The sequence below is a fragment of the Ptychodera flava genome, chromosome 1 (genome assembly GCF_041260155.1).
Source record: "Ptychodera flava strain L36383 chromosome 1, AS_Pfla_20210202, whole genome shotgun sequence".
Lineage (NCBI taxonomy): Eukaryota > Metazoa > Hemichordata > Enteropneusta > Ptychoderidae > Ptychodera > Ptychodera flava.
Window position 1 is genome coordinate 29,399,771 of NC_091928.1, and position 18,069 is coordinate 29,417,839.

At 38.4% G+C, this 18,069-nt stretch overlaps 1 protein-coding gene across 3 annotated transcripts in view; it reads left to right on the top strand.

The window, feature by feature from the left end:
* The window catches only part of LOC139134859 (cytidine monophosphate-N-acetylneuraminic acid hydroxylase-like), a 57,021-nt gene that overhangs the window by 24,101 nt on the left and 14,851 nt on the right, over positions 1 to 18,069 (top strand). For all 3 annotated transcript variants that reach the window (XR_011552892.1, XM_070701930.1, XM_070701943.1), the window contains exons 8-13: positions 2,046 to 2,183; positions 5,793 to 5,928; positions 6,663 to 6,806; positions 9,614 to 9,661; positions 10,659 to 10,785; positions 11,268 to 11,390. Coding sequence is in view for 2 of the 3 variants with exons in the window: in XM_070701930.1 (XP_070558031.1) it covers positions 2,046 to 2,183; positions 5,793 to 5,928; positions 6,663 to 6,806; positions 9,614 to 9,661; positions 10,659 to 10,785; positions 11,268 to 11,390 (716 nt within the window). In the remaining variant the exon portion in view is untranslated. The remainder of the gene's footprint in view (positions 1 to 2,045; positions 2,184 to 5,792; positions 5,929 to 6,662; positions 6,807 to 9,613; positions 9,662 to 10,658; positions 10,786 to 11,267; positions 11,391 to 18,069) is intronic.

Genomic DNA, 18,069 nt, shown 5'->3' on the forward strand with positions numbered 1-18,069 from the left:
CCATAAAAACATATGTGTGTGATAATTCATATAAATGTACTTTGCTTAGAGTGACAGGTAAAAAGTGCACGTGTGTACAAACAATTTAATTTTTGGATTACATCAATAATGTTGATTTACTATACATGGTAGCCTATGAGAAAACTATGAACGCGTATTTTCCAAAATAAAAATAGCAATATCTGTTATCTATAGATGTTTGATAACTGATATAAATGTACTTGATTAGCATAGGGTGTTTACAAGTGCACATGAGTACGAGAAATTTGATTTTGAATTTCGCCGAAAATCTTGATCCACTATACATGGGAGGCTATGAAAAAGCTGTGAATATATTTTCCCGATTAAAAATCTGAAATATTTGTGCATATATTGACCCTGAATAATTGACGTAATTGTACTTGGTTAGAAGAAGGTGGTTACATGTGCATATGTGTACAAGAAATTTGATTTTGGAATTTCGCTGAAAAGGTTGATCAACTGTACATTGTAGTCTATGAGGAAACTATGAATAATCTCTTTAAAATACAAAGGTCCGTAAATCTGTGTAATTATGTATGCTTGATTATTGATATTAATGTGGTTGATTAGACTAAGTTGGAAACAATCGCATGTGTGTGCAAGAAATTTGATTTTGTTTTGATTTTGAAATGTTGATTCACTATACATTGTAGGCTATGAGGAAACTACAAATAACGCATAGGTTATCAGTTCCAAAATTGATGACACTATGCACTATTCTAAACAGTTTGTATTCTGTCAAAGTCCTCAAAAAATAAAAATGTACATACGGCGACATGAATGTTTGACACTGACCCTGTATCCAACGTATTGTCAATGGGAGATTGATATTAAATAAGTTATCGCCCAAATTGTTATTGAAATGTTAAGTTAAAACTTTTAGTCATTGTAGAGGGCAGTTTTGCATAACAGAGGGGCTAAGTAAGTAGAAATCATGACAACCTGAATCTTTTGGCTCAAAGCGGCTGATTACAATTATATAATATACCCTAAAACTTGCGCCCCAAGGGCGAAAATGGAAATGACAGAACATGAAAGTGCCAGAAGGTATTGAAAAGGAATTTGATATTCAATAAATTTTCATGTCCCCCCTTTCAACGTCAATTTTTTTCAGACCCCCCTTGCGTGTTGTAACTTTTTCAAGTCCCCCCCCTTCAAAATCTCCCACCACCCTCCAGAGGTGTTTGTGAATGCAACTTAAAGAGAAAAATTGATTGTTTTGCAGTTTAGATCAATACAGCATTTCGGCTTGACCCTGCTCTCATGCGTTGTCACTGTGTTGCCTGGCTGAGTGGATGGGAAATTAAACTACATGAGAGACGACATCAGATTGTAATTTTCGTTTGTGAGCCAGATTTTCATGAGAAGTAATCATATGATTTGAAGTTAGCCATATAGGTGGGGTTAAACCGGACAAACTTATGTTTTCTTGAGACAACAAATATGCGACATTCGGAATGGTTAATGGTTGTCCACTTGGACAAGAGCACACCCAGAAAGTTAATTTCGAAGCCTGAGTGTGGACATTAGCCCTTTGCACCCTGAACCCCTGATACTCTATGACGTCATCGGACATTAATGCCCGAGCCGGGTTCAAAGGGTTAGTCCTCTACAAGTTGCTGTCGCAAAAAAAAGTTTAGGAGGGCACATATAGTCAGAAATTAAAGAAGTCGTCTGCTTGTAATATCCTCGATTCCAAAATCCTGGCACATTTCTAGGATCAATTTTTGTGCAGTTTTGTAGAGGCTGGAATTAAAATCTGTGGTTTTAAGAACAACTTATTTTTGGTTATGTCTGCAAACAGACTGATAGAGAATAGTCGTACACTTGACGTACGAATGAACACTAGCATTAAGGATCATTTGGCCCGATACAAACGCGTTTCAGTACGTACAACATTGGTGTTTTTGTGTAACGTCAGGTCTTTGTGACGGTTTTCCAGTAAAGGACTTACCTAACTCTTCAAAGACGTGACAGAATACCTGGCTCATTCATGTACGCTTGTACTTTTCATCATTCTCCAGGTCATCTCATATTAAATCTCGTAGATTGCTCCAATCCAAATAACGGAAACCTACCACGTGACGTCGACGTTTTGCTGTCGGACTTTGCCGGGGGAGCTTCGGGGTTTCCGGTCGTGTTTTATGGCGGGAGGTACACAGGTTTGTTGCGTTAATTTTGACAGTAATTTTACATTGAATTGAAGAGTATTTGTGTTCTGTTGTAGGGCGAGAGTGGCCCCAACCTTCATCTTTTGCGTCATGTCAGAAACGTGTTTGCAAATGTTTGTGAAACATTCGTAACTCTTACACATTTTGTCTTCACATCAATATTTGGCCACAGGGAAGAGCACGAAATTCACACCCCTTTTTAATGATATCTCTAAAATTTCCGATACAAATGTGTTTTCTTTCCTCTCCCTTTGCTTTAACACGTTAATTGCAATCTCTGATCATTTGACTAAACACTGCTGTTTGTCCATAACATTACCTAATGCTGCCGTGTTGACCTATCAGGGGATGGAATCTGTCGGGAAAAATTTGCACATACTGATGACGTACAAGAAATGGAGGCTTTTGAAGGGTTAAATATGTTCGTTCCTGTTGAAAAAAAAAACTTACTCTTGAAATGTTTTTAAAAAGAGAGGATACCATTTAAACAGTTTCTTCTTCAAGGTAAGCATACTTTTTCTAGGGGAAGCCATCATTTTTATGGCCCATTGTCCGTTTTTTAAGACGCTTTTCAAGAGTTATCACTAAAGTGATGTTTTGTGAGGTATTATCTAGCGATTAGGGCGAACGGCACACCATGTATAAGTAGCAGCGGACTATACGAAAACACAGGGTTGTAAAGCATTATTAGTCAAAATATACGTGTAAAAATTATTTTTATTAATAATTTATGATTATCAATATTGTTGATAACACTTTAATACTTCTGTCCTTATTGTATGCTTACAAACGTACCCTGCAGCGCTCGAATCCTGAATGATGATCAATATCTATGCCAAATTCACGCAGTTATAGTACAGTCTGTTATTAATACATTTATGATTATGAGTATTATTGACAACACCTTAGCGTTTCTGTCATTATTGTACACTTGCAAAAGTACCCAACTACACTAGAATCTTGAATGACGATCAGCATAATATTTATGCCATATTCACGCAGTTTTAGTACAGACCCTCAGAAGATAGTCTATACAGTTGATGCGCGGTCACAGTACTGCCCTGACAGTCTCTCTGAACAGTAAATACTAGTAATAGGAAGGGGCCGACTCAAAGCATTACAGCAGTGCACGAAACTTCAACAAACTCATGTTTTCTTCAGTGCTGCTTCGTGATCTCCAAAATGTCTACCACATTGGTGTAGGTCGATTGGTCAAGCATCCACCCGGCCTTGCTTTAAACACTCGGCCGCGCGACATGTAAAGCCTGGGCCATCGAGAATTGATGCGTTGTTGAGAATTTGGGTCACTTTCAACTCAGCCTCAATCGAGAGGTCATACATCTTATATGGATTTAGATTGACAGGTCACACTTGCATAACGTCGGTGAGGGGTGTACCACCGGTCATCAGCACACATAAGGCATGCTGATACAGTTGACTGAACGGCAACTAACTGCTGAATCATGCAGCCAGTCGGCAATCGTGACCTCTGACTACACCCGTGGAAAACAAAGTTGGCCCTCGAGGCATTAAAGATTTGCTCATTTTTCATCATACATGTTTCTCTTTACCGCAGTTTGGGACAGTTTCGAGCGTACTGGGTATATAACACCCCTCAAGTGACCAATCTTTTCACCCATAGGCTGTCCAGTCGCCAAACGAACATGTTCACTTTTCACTAATTTCAGTTGTTGCTTGTGACACAGACTTTTTGGTTTGCGGCCCTTAGTATTCACGCTTTAAGATAGCATGTGTATTTCTGCAGTGAACCACAGCCATCTTACTGTTTTTGTAAGCGTAACGAACCGGGGTAACGAACCTTCGTAATTGAGTATTTTCGAAAAGTTAACCGCAGCCGTAATGACTTTGTAGTAATTTTCCTAGAGAGCATTGATTCTTGTGGAGGGACCGTGGTTGAGGTGGCATATAGATGCTGATTCGTCCGTGACAACCTGTTACTCTACGTACAGGGACACAGTCGGTTGTGGTTCGATACACGGCGAAGCTTGCGAAGGCTGCCTTTCTCATGCATACAGCGGCCTTCGCCGTGTATTGAACCATGTCGCACGACCGAGTGTAGAAACAAGGTCGGTTCAATATTTGACCTATCGTCCTGCCGGCTGCCGCCCACCAAAAGAAAGGACAAAAGGAATTTACATGCTGACTTTTCTCGGAGAATAACCCCTTCAGCTTTTCATAACTAGCTTCCCAAAAGCATGACATTTGTCGTACCTGCAGAATTTGACTTTCATGGTCATTTAACGGTTTCTTTGAAAATTATAATGAAATATAAAGTGCTTTTAATAGATGAAATTAATCAAGAGGCTTAACATTATTCCTTTTATGCCGAACTGAAAAAAGTTATAAGAAAACTAATGTCGTTGGTACAAATCAAACAGAATTTGCGGGTAATTTATTGTACTGTGCCATGTTGAAGAAATTTTGGAAATCAAGAAACAGCAGTGAAGAGAAGGTGAGTTATTTGAAGACCTGTCCACTGCTTTGATGGTCAGAGTCCGCTCCCTTACTATTATTAACTGCTTAGAGAGAATACCGAGGTAAAACGCGCCTCGGGGACAGATAGTCGGACTCTCAAATTTTCAACAGTTCTTTTCTGATCTACCACTTGTGGGGGCTCATTTTAAAGCTCTTGAAGAAAGAAAAACTTTCATTGGCTTAGTTTTTCGAAAATCCAAAATTAAATTTTCTTCCATAGAGTTAACACAGGGATGGTGGCTATTTTGAATTTCAAATATATCGCAAATGTTGAGTAATTTGTTTCGCTGGTTCTAAACTTTGCACGGTGCCCCTGATTTTTATTGTTGATTTGGTAAGAGAATGGTTGAAAGTTGCATTCAGGAAAGCTTGAGCAAAAGTTTAAGTCTTTCACTTTCGAGGCGCATACTACTTAAACAAGATTGGAACTAATTTGGGATACTAGTAATTGGATTTTCATATTTTGCATATTTCTCAAAGGTATAAGTGCCATATAGCCGAATGTTACAATATCGCAAATTACTCATAAAAACAAGTGTGTAATATAAAAAGAAAAGCAGATGAGATTACATTTGCAGATTATATAAATCGACATTAGCCTACTTCACCGTCCAATTATCCCAAATTAGTTCCAGTCGTGTTCTTAATGTCAGTTACATTTTCTTGATCTACTATGTAACGCATATTGCGATAAACAGTATCACAGACTTTTCTCCTTGTCTGTGACAGTATTCAACTTGTCAGCTCAGCCTGTACATCAGTAGACTGTACTGTTATTGTTGACATGTAAATTCTGGTCCGGACCAGAATGCAAATGTCAACAATATAAGTGGACTCTATGTATGGCCTTTTGGAGTAGAACAAAACTTGCACTTAACTTGTGATGCAAAACTCAAATACATGTAGTGACAAAATATCAAAAGTTACAGCTTCTCTGCCAGCTAATAGCGTGACATCATTTCTTGTACAAAGGCTTCACCTGTGTTTCCAGGCTTGCTGCTCAATGGTACAGTGAGTGTCTCATAGCCTCTGGTGACGTCACTCATCAGAAAATACGCTGTTGGTGTTAACTAAAATGATGTTACTGCTCTATCTTTCTGTCAGAGAAATGGAAGGCATCGTACGTCAAGAGCGAGAGGCGGAAGTTAATGTATCACACTTCACGGGTCGTTCGTCAAGTCAACCCGGCGGTGTACTGCCCTTTTGCCGGCTATTTCATCGAAGCGCACCCCTCTGATCGGTAATAGCAATAATATTGGAGTTTGGTCTCCATCCGATTACAATCTTTCTGTTCTCTGGAGCCCAATCGGAATTGTAACAGTATTCCATAACTGAAGGCGTGGTAGCGCCATTCTCGCCAAGTCTCCAATTTCAAAATTTCTTTGCAAGTCAACAATATCTGCATCAATGCAATCTTTCGACACATTTTAACACTATAGCTTGGGTCAAGACGACACATTGTGAAGTTAGGACGGTTAGTGCAATTTGCAGCTTTAACAAAATGGTAGTTACGGTGATGAATTTAGCGCTGTTAGACTTCTCTGGGAATATACGATAAAAGTACTGATAATGTATTCATAAGTATTTTCTAATTATGGTATTAAAACATATTCCGACAACTTTCTGGTTACAGTGAAAACCTGCCCACAACCTTCATTCTACGGTCGACACCAGACTTGCCCCAAGTCTGTGGGCATATTAATATCAAGAAAGAGTTTTGAAAGAATAAAGTTCGGCAGACTGAAATTGAATCGAAGCAATGTTCTTTTGCAGACTTTGGGTGACTGCGATGGCCCACGCTTGGCCAGCCATTCACTAGAGTACGCCCGAGAAAAGCCGACTCATTCAACGACCTTTACCGAAAAACCACACGTGGGCTCTTGCATTGTATCGTACATATACCAGAGTTTATACAGACAATTTTCAACAGTTCTTGTAAATATAAAATGATATACATATCTACTTCTCCCATAGGTACATAAAAGAAACCAATCTTAAGAACGACCCGAAGGCTCTCAACAAACTCATAAATAAGTTGGTCCCTAATGTAAGGACATGGACACCTCTACCCGGAGCTACTCTAGACCTTGGCAAAATTTGTAAAAATCCAAAAGATCCGTAAGTATTGCGCACCCTCTTTTACGACGTCACTAATCTGATGAAAAAATGAGTTTTACATTGTTTTAATCATTCAAATGGCCAGTATTGCTATCTTTTAATGATTTTTGGACTCTTTTGTTTTTAATGTCAACCAAAATTTCTTGCTGTACTCCCCAAAACGTGTTGAGATACACAGTATTCAGCTTGTCAACTCGGCCTCTACATGTGTAAACATTGTTATTGTTGACAAGTGAATTCTGTCCCGGACTAGAATTCAATCGTGGCATACAAAATGAAAATAATGAAAAAAAATTATCAAAAGTTAGCATTACTGGCCCTTTATGAAGTCGCTTCATCGCTCAGAATTTTGAAACATACTTGCTAAGCAGATGTTTAAAACATTTTGAATCATGATGTGAGCAAAAGTCACAGTGTAAATATGTCAGGAAAGTAACATATTCCCTAAAGACTTTTTTCACCTAACAGGCATACATATTTAGCGGTGACTTCACAATGAAGATATGCCATTCAATGATATTGTTCATTAAAAGTTCACAGGTTGATAATAAGTTGATTAGCAAACAAATAAACAATATCCATAAACTTAAAGGACGGTTACTATTGAGTTTACCATAATAAGTTGATTAGCAAACAAAATAAACAATATCCATAAACTTAAAGGACGGTTACTAATTGAGTTTACCATAATAAGTTGAGATGCGAACAAATAAACAATATCCATAAACTTAAAGGACGGTTACTAATTGTGTTTACCGACATAATTTCCCGTGCCTTAATTCCAGCAAGTCTTTGTTTTACTGCTGTTTCCATCTAAAACTTAATGAATGAACATGAGCATTTCAAATAATTGTTTCGCAACGTATCAGTTATGACTAATTGATTATGACATGGAAATTATCGATCAACAATTGTATTGGTGATTGTGACTTATGATTTTTTAAATCTTTGATTCATATGTGTTCTTGTACTGTTTAAACCACGCCATATAGGTATCGTTGCAAAACACTTACTTCGTTGGCATTCCGAGCGTTTTATCTCCTAGGCCCGACAGTGTATAGAACTAGACAAGGCATAAACATTTATTGCAGTTCACTGTCTCCCTGGGGAGATTGCGCCGTGACTGGCTCCGGTAATACGCCGATATTATTCATTAAAACTCAACGAGTCCCTCTGCCTTCTCTGTATGCAAATCGACTTAAAATAACCGATGGTGTTTCAATTAAGGTAATATGCACCTCGAAAGTGAAAGACTTAAACTTTTGCTCAAACTTTCGTCAGTGAAACTTTAAACCAGTCTCTTACCAAAGCAAGAATAAAAATCAGGGGTCACCGTGCAAACTTTGGTACTAGAGAGACAAATAACTTGCGATTTTCGATATTTGAAATTCGAAATGGCCGCCATCCCTGTGTTAACTCTACGGGAAAAAATAAAATTTTCGATTTTCGAAAAACTAAGACGGTGAAAACTTTTCTTTCACCAAGAGCTTCAAAATGAGCCCCCACAAGTGGTATGTCAGAAGAAATTGATAAAATTAGAAGGCCCGAATATCTGTCCCCGAGGTGCGTTCTACCTTAATAAAATCGGTGTCTGGCATTTCGCAATATGGAGTACAAGGACGACCGCTAAATGTATTCACCTGTATATCAGATTTTTAAAAAGTTTTGGAGGTTGAAATTAATTGCGAAGACATAAATACTGGTGTCTAACTGATGTATATTTGACAAAAATTGAGAAGACACAGACATTAGTTGATGATTCGTTTTAAGAAGAATTTTCTTTAAATTTTCTTCTAGCATACAAAATTGTGAAAAAAAAAGTAAAGATTTCTTAAATGCACCTCGAAGACTGATATTCGAACTCTCAAATTTTTACAATTCTTTTCTTGTCTGTTACTTGTGGAGGTTCATTTTCAAGCTCGTGGAGTAAGAAAACTTTCATGTTTCTAGTTTTTCGAAAATCGAAAATTTTATTTTCCACCTTCGAGTTAACATGGCGGCCATTTTGAATTTCCTATATCGTAAATGTAAGGTAATTTGTTCCAAACTTAGCACGGTGACCCCTGAATTTTATTCTAGTTTCGGTGAGAGTGTCGTTTGAAGTTCCATTGAGGAGCTTTTCATCAAAAGTTTAACCCTTTGAGCGCTGTAATTTTTCCCACCAAAATTAATGTGCAACATTTTTCAAATTTTCATAATTTTTCTTAATTTATTTGGTAATTTTGGACTAAATTGACACCATATTTCATTGGCTACAATATTTTAGCAAAATTCTAGCAAAAATGTGAAAAAATTGACTGGCGTATATTTTGTGAAGGTGACAAAAATTTACTTTGGCGCTCAAAGGGTTAAGACGTTCACTTTCGAGGCGCGTACTACCTTAATATTTAAGCTCAACCTTTTGACTTTCTTGGACGAATTACCAGCAGTGGACGAGACTCCATCTCCGGACTTCCTGCAGCCTCGCGTTCAAACTACTCAAGCATTTTGCCAGAAAACTGATCTTACACGATGATTCGTTTTACACGATGATTCGTTCTCGTACACGAGAAATTACTAAAATCATGAACTTGAACCAAGCCTGACGTTTGACACTTTCTCGATTTTCGTACTTGACGATCCCACCTACGAAGTGACGTTTGAATTCCTGAAATCAATTGTTCTGTTCATTTAGCCTATAAACTTGTCAAATTATTTTCTCTTAATTACGTAAGTGTTCCATAATTACGTATTCCTGTATTGTCACTAGGCCAAACATTATACTTTACAGTTCTCAAGATTAAAGTGAATTTATTTTTCTTTTATAGGTGTGCAATTCAAGACCCACCGATTGGACGTAAAATATTGAAAGACGAGTGAGAACTATATTTACTCTTCATGTTCCTCAATCTCATTTAGTCATACACGCAAACATTAATCAAGCCAATTTATTGAAAACACAATTCACTCTTCCGAATATCCTAAAACTCATGCTCATTAACTGTCTGTCATACCACTGATTGTTTAGCTTAAGACAAGTCCTATATCCATAGAAACGCCAACAGCGTGACTCAGGCCTGTCCCACTTATCTGTCCATCGACCCAACCACAATGGCTTTGATCTATTTTTAAATACCTACCGTTGTACAAGGTATTGCAATAGCCCCGGGACTTTTATTCTAACTCTATAAACAGAACGCTATAAAGCGTATAAGTAGTACATATGAAATTCCACAAAATTGCTTTACCTTGGTCACCCTTGCTCGAATACTTGTCACGATTCGCATGATAATGGAATAAATGCTCAATTTCCATATTAAAAAAATTCATATACAAGGTATAGTAATAAGCATTATCTGCAAATTATCAGATAACGAGCGGTGAGTATTGTAAATTATCAGATAACGAGCGTTGAGTATTGCAAATTATCAGATAATGAGCGATGAGTACGTGCACATTATCAGATATTATATTATACCAGTATATTGATGGCGAAAATACAGCGATCGGATTGGTCGAGAACGCGAAAAGAACCGTGGTGTATTGGCGATATACCACCGCTGACATACGCGCGAGCTCTCAGCTTGAGCAAAAAATCCGTTTTTGACGTTCCCCGCCAGAATTTCAATATACTGTTATGATATAATAGCAATAAATCACACCCAAGGACGGTATACCACTATACCGGTATACCACCATTTCACTTCATATGCTCGCGCTATTGCTCGTGCATATATGTCGTGAACCGGTCAAAATATCGTGGTATACCGTCGCTGGGTGTGCTTTATTGCTTAAATAATCTGTACATAATATTAAGACAATGAGATTCTAAATTTATCTGTGACTTCTAAGATATTTTATCTTTCTTTTCAGGTGGGATTTTGACAGGTATTTAGAGCCCATAAATGCTTGTGTGGACGACGTGATATTTTCATATCCGGAGTGGATAGAATTCTATTACAAGTGGTGCAACTTCAGGAACTACAACCTGGTTTTGAGGGTAAGCTCTATGCAAGATTTTTTTTTATTTGTTGAATTATAAATTTCTATAACCATAGAAAATTTCAGATTGTTTGCCAACGTCAATATATCACCAGTTCCTCACTTTTCAGGGGGGGGGAGGGAGGGGGAGAGAAAAGCTCATCTAGCTGTCGCCTCTCACTACGTGAAAGGCGACAGCTAGAGAAAACCGCGCAAGTACAGAGACGTCGCTGTACTCTACATCTGATTTTAATCAGATTGATAATGTACACTGACTCAACCGCGTCTCTGAGAATAGCAAGCCTTATGAATTTTCGTGAGTTGTAATTTTTTATTGATTGATTAATTGATTGATTGATCGATTGGTTGTCCCTTCTTTTTCCCCTTCTTAGTCTATCCGATGTAGCCCCACAAGTCCAAGTTCATCTCAATTTCACTCCAATGTCTTCTCACTGATATTCTGTCAGTATGTCTCTCCGACTCTACGTGGTTGTTTTACAGATGATCGAAACCGATGATGATTTCGAGCCCATTGAAGGCGGCTACGATTATCTTGTCGACTTCTCCGGCGAAGAGCCGTCATTCCCCGAGGAAAGGCCGTCGCGAGAACACAGTTACGTCGAGGTGAGAATGCCGAGATGCCGGTGTCAGTAGGGATTCATTCGCCGAGTCGACAAAATTAATCCTGTTGAACTGTGGTTCATATAGGACCATTTGTTGGTTCAATCACGGAGATAGAACGGAGGCTCTCCCCTTCCTAGCTCTCTCATTAAGGTAGTATGCGTCTCCAAATTGAAAGATTTAAACTTTTGCTCAGTCTTTCGTCAAGGATACTTCTAATCATTCTCTTTCAAAATCATTAATAAAAATGGGGTCACCGCGCAAAATTTGGCAGCAGATAAACAAGAAACCTCAAGTTTACCGATATTTTGAAATCCAAAATGGCCGCCATCCCTGTGGTAACTCTGCGGCGAAACATACAATTTTTGATTTTCAAAAAACTAAGATAGTGAAAAGTTTTCTTAACCCAAGACTTTAACAAAGAGACTCCACAAGCGGTAGATGAGAAAGGCACCGTGAGTTGAGAGTCAGAATATCTGTCCTCGAGGCGCATTCAACCTTAAATTGAAACGTTTTCTGGGTTAGCGGTTTTTCTCTTTGGTGAACATAAAAGAGACACAAGGGCCTTGACATTTATCTTCCTCGGTGCTTGGTCAGATGAACGATAAAAGTCCTTTCAAGGACATTTATCTTTTACAATTCACAAGTTCTTTATTAAAGGCATAAAAGTCCGAGTCCTATGACCTTCATCACCATCTACTATGTGCTTATTAGCACATAGTAGATGGTGATAGACTGAACAATGACGATCTGACCTGTCAAGACAACACGGAGGGCCGGCACTCGGCATTCAGATGAATTACTATAGCGCTATTGTGGAAGTAAAAGACACTGTGCCTTTCTGTTCATCATCCAATCGTCACCGGCCTGAAAGAAACATTGTGTACTTGATGTCTTTTGTACACCTTTACTGGTAATATAAATGTAACGACAGAAAGACAAGTATCCGTGCATTAATTGGCAACTATTTGTGTAGAGTCTCCATGGTTACCGCTCTTAAAAGAAGCTCGCGGAAGACTGACTTTTACCACGAACCTATCCGTCAAGGTTTATGCTTTGACAAACTTTGAACACCGAACAGACAACTTTCGAAGCGTCACTACTCGCGCTGTTCTGGTGTCATATTTCTCTGTCACAATGCACCTTCTTACAATCAAACATGAACCAAAGACAGATTTTGACGCAGAAGTTAATGAGTGTCAAATGTAATTTGATGTATTTTAGTGAGAGTAGGCTTCAAGAACAAATATTGTGACCTCCAAATAGGACCAATTTGAAAATTGTGATGCAAACGAATTTTTCACCATCTCGCCCTTTTTTTTAAAGGAAAAGATTTTGGTAATGGTCTCATGCTAACGGTCACGAATTGGGTAAACACACGCCGCTAAAGTACATGTGAATTCTCGTACATCTATGAATGCTCGTACGAGATAAAATTACATGTGAATTCTCGTACATCTATGAATGCTCGTACGAGGTGTGGCAAGGTGCATGCCTCGTACTTTCGTGATTGCTCCTACGAGGTTAGGGTCACGAATGCTATAAACACACGCCACCAAGCTAGATGTGAACTCTCGTACCATTATGAATACTCGTACGAGATTTGGCAGGGTGCATGTACAGTGTGCTTTGAAACACCTTCCGCCTGGATAGGAATAAACTCTCATACCCTTGGTTATGCTCACACGATTGTCTGCAGAATGCATGTACAAATTGCCTAACGATAAGTACACCCCTAGTGTAGGGGAATACAGTAGCTGATGGTGATGATTCACACGTATTAATGACAGCTCACTCAGTATCTCATCACGATCCACGTACAAATGACGTAGTACATGAGAAACAAGTGGACTAATGCCGACCTGATCATGTTCATACACACTCTTTAGTTGGTCGTGGTCGGCATGGTCGTATAGTATAAGGTGTGGTCAAATGCATAAAAGTACTGACATAGTGCAAGGCATGTGCTGTGTGGTCGTGGTCGGCATGGTCGTATAGTATAAGGTGTGGTCAAATGCATAAAAGTACTGACATAGTGCAAGGCATGTGCTGTGTGGTCGTGGTCGGCATGGTCGTATAGTATAAGGTGTGGTCAAATGCATAAAGTACTGACATAGAGGAAGCATGTGTTGTGTGGTCGTGGTCAGCATGGTCGTATAGTATAAGGTGTGGTCAAATGCATAAAGTACTGACATACAGCAAGGCATGTGCTGTTTGGTCGTGGTCAGCATGGTCGTATAGTATTAGGTGTGGTCAAATGCATAAAGTACTGACATAGTGCAAGGCATGTGCTGTGTGGTCGTGGTCAGCATGGTCGTATAGTATAAGGTGTGGTCAACCGCATAAAGTACTGACATAGTGCAAGGCATGTACTGTGTGGTCGTGGTCAGCATGGTCGTATAGTATAAGGTGTGGTCAAATGCATAAAGTACTAACATAGTGCAAGGCATGTGCTGTGTGGTCGTGGTCAGCATGGTCGTATAGTATAAGGTGTGGTCAACAGCATAAAGTACTGACATAGTGCAAGGCATGTACTGTGTGGTCGTGGTCAGCATGGTCGTATAGTATAAGGTGTGGTCAACCGCATATAGTACTAACATAGTACAAGGCATGTACTGTGTGGTCGTGGTCAGCATGGTCGTATAGTATAAGGTGTGGTCAAACGCATAAAGTACTAACATAGTGCAAGGCATGTGCTGTGTGGTCGTGGTCAGCATGGTCGTATCGTACAAGGTGTGGTCAAATGCATAGAGTACTGACATAGTGCAAGGCATATGCTGTGTGATCGTGGTCAGCATGGTCGTCTAGTATAAGGTGTGGTCAAATCCATTAGGTGCAGACATACAGCAAGGCATGTGCTGTGTGGTCGTGGTCGGCATGGTCGTATAGTATAAGGTGTGGTCAAATGCATAAAGTACTGACATAGTGCAAGGCATGTGCTGTGTGGTCGTGGTCAGCATGGTCGTATAGTATAAGGTGTGGTCAAATGCAAGAGGTGCTGATTTACAGAAAAGCATGTGCTGTGTGGTCGTGTTCGGCAGGGTCGTATAGTATAAGCTGTGGTGGGGCAACTTTCCATAAGGTTGTATTACTGTGAACTTGGAAATTTTCGCGACGATAAATTTTCGCGCTGTCCACAAAGGCGACTATTTCGCGACGATTGTTTTTCACGTTCTCTCATTTCACTATAAAATTTTTGTCTGTTTTATCGATAACTGCACGGTTATCTCCGAAAAACATGATATTGTACATTTATTTTTCGTATTTGTAGTTACAAACCATGGTGTCGTGACCCATTCAAACACGCGCAATGTGTAGAATGACAGCAGCATAGTTGCACTTCGGTTTTGGATGTATTAAATTTAAAACAGAATATCTTTTGAGTGTCGGATCTCATTTGGCTTTGACACTTCGGCCGTACTAACTTTTTTTGTGTGTGTTTTCGGCCGAACTAAAAATCATATTGGCGTATGAGGGTGCAAGCAAATGTATCCGCACGGTTTAAAGTTGGGTTCCAGCGCGAATTTCCGCGAAAAATAAATCTGCGCGGATAATATGGGTCTTTGTGATCTTCCATGTAGCTCCCACGTCGGGCAACTTTTCATAAGGTTGTTATATATGGGTCTATGTAACCGTCCATTTAGCTCTGAAGCGGTTAAACTTTTTATGTGGTTGTTAAATATTGGTTTGTGCGATCTTCCATTTAGCTCTTAGGTTGGTCGATTCTCCATGATGTTGTATGCGGTTCATTTAGCTCTGAGATAGGGCAACTTTTGATACGGTTGGTAAATAATTATGCTGTCTTTTGTGTATTTGAGACTTTTCAAGTGATTTTAATGCTGAAGAAAACCTTCAAATTATTGTATTTGAATTATTCGAAACCAAGCTATATTCTAAATTTTCTCCATTCAAAAATTTGTCTGTTTATCTCTCATATTGCCTACAATGGACATAAAGTGTTGTGTCTACAATGGACATAAAGTGTTGTGTACTCCGCAATATTAACTTTACTGTGCAATAAGACTATAAATACAGTTATGCTTAAGTTCATTTAATTAAACGATTTTGAATAGACACTTTCAGTTAGATCATGATCACGAAATTAAATCAGAAATCCCAATTATTCAACCTTTAGGTCCATAAGTATGATGTTGAAAGGACAGAGCTTTTTACAGTCAATTTTATTTCGAAGTTTGACTATTTGACACATGCTTACTTGTGGCTTCTGGTGAAGTGTAGAAAATACTCTGCTCCAAAACAGACAAGATAAAACATTCCGTTAAACATTCTCTCGTACAGACAGAATATCAATTTCAATGCTCAACTGTCTGTCACCATGCATGATTTTACACTGTTACATAATGTTTAGACATGTAGGTTTATGATATGATCTTGATTATAGGGATTCCTTTCATTGAGACCAAGTCCTCCAGTGCCAAAAAACATTCATTGCATTGTTTAGGTGTCGGAGTCGCCGATGAAGTGTTAGTGATGTGTTTTTTACAAAAGTGACTGGATACTGGTCGAAGGGGTGTGGCCTACACTGGGAATTGAGTCTGCGGAAACGCTATGTGATAACGTCTAAAGTCCGCCCGACACTGTCCTTATTAGTGTTGCATAAATTTTACACGAAATGATATGTCAAAAGTGAGAAACCAACAAACGTTTGTACCACCATATTAAATGTAACATCTTATTGAGCTCGCTCGCTGAAGTTGCCCCACCTCGAAGCTGCGTGGGCTCGGAGTAGTTGCCTGATCTCGGAAGTAGGCTGGTAGATACTGATGCTTTGTCCTCCCAAACTTTGTTGATTGTTGAGTTAATTTGCTTTTGAGTCCACAATAAATGCAGTTTCGCGCTAGAGTTTTGAAGCATGTCCATACTACTTTTCAAGAGGGGGTGAGGGGGTCCGGAGGAAAAACTAAGGGAATTAAGTTTTTTTATCCTACATAGAACTTTTGACGTTGTCCCTAACTTATTTAACTCACGACTGGAGTAAAATATATTTTTGGGTAATTTTTATCATTTTTGGTCAATTTTTTTTTTTTTTTGCAATCACCCATTATAATTCACAAAAAAGTAAAAATATATAAATCTTGTATTTGGGGAGGTGACGATTTGTGGTTTTGAGTAAAAAAAATACTCCCAGAATACATTGGCCGGGTTAATTTAAATTTTATTAGTAAGCAGCTTGTATTGTTCTAAAGTAACCAAATATTGTGTGTTGTTGAAAATGTGATGAAAATACATCCAGTCTATTTTTATAAATATTTTTCACTTTTGATCAAAAAATCTTCATTTGAGTTTTGAGGCACGTCTCTACTAACATTCATAATTAAGAGTTACAAATGTCACTGCAATGGATTTTTTGGCACTGATATGGGTATTTACATATTTTTTACAGGTATATGATCAAATTTGTCAAATAGAAGTATCTGGATTTTGTATCTACAAGTTGTTTTAATATATATATATATATATATATATATATATATATATATATATATATATATATATATATATATATATATATATATATATATACATATATTAAAACCCATTCTGCAAAACATTGTGAGCGTGTTCATTGACGGTATTTTTTGCTAAATGGTTGGGGGCCTCGAAAAATTTTGACCTTTTACAGAGGGATTTTTGCTGGTTGTTGAGGGGGAATTTGAAAGGAAAATTGAATATAATCCAAATTCCTCCAGGCCCCCCCCCCCATTTTTTGTGAATGCACATTTTTATGAATGCAGTCTAAGTCAGTAGTGTCAGAGTTCGTTTTTAATATTTTGAAAATTGACATGAAACAGAAGCCCTATCGCGTAAGTCCGTGATTGTAATGCTACCCTTAGTACTCTGGGAAATCTCATGACAAATGGTCATTGTTAATGAGTTGGACATCAAAGCGACAAGTTTCTTTTCTGTCTGTCTTTGGTGTGATTGTAATGCGAATTTATATCGGCTAAATATCGGATATATCCACCAGTAAAATATTTGCTTGGAAGGTCCGATCTAAACTTCAGCTACGTGGGGGCTAATTTAGAAAGTTTCGAACCGTTAGATCGGCTAAATGTCGGAAAGATCTGCTAACTTTGTAAATTAGATTTAGATTTTGAAAAATGCAATATAGCTTTCTAAACTCTCAGCTACTTTAGTAAATTTAGATTTAGAAAATTCTAAATTAGCTTTCTAAACTTGCAGCTAAACTTTCTTCATTATTGATAAAACACAATTTCGAACCTTAATGCAAATCTGGTAATTTTTCAAAGCAAAACTGCTTCCATAAAGCACTTTGATAAAACTTGACAGCGCATGGTGTCATACTCAACACAACAATCCCTCCACAGATGCATAGAGTATCGAGACTTTTTGATGATTTTGTTGGTGTTCTAGTTTGAAGTGCTTCCATTTTGAACGACAGGTCGCTTTTGTCAACTTCGAGTATGACGAGTATTTCAGTTCAACTTCGAGTCGCTGATGAAGTTGCGATGTTTTCATAAGGAGGCCTTTTGTTTGTCCGACGAGGATTTTATGACTGGACAGCTGGTAACATGTTTACCGATATCGCTTTTGGGGATCTGTCAATCTATACACTTGGGCGACCACGACCACACAGCACATGCCTTGCTGTGTGTCTGCACCTAATGGATTTGACCACACCTTATACTATACGACCATG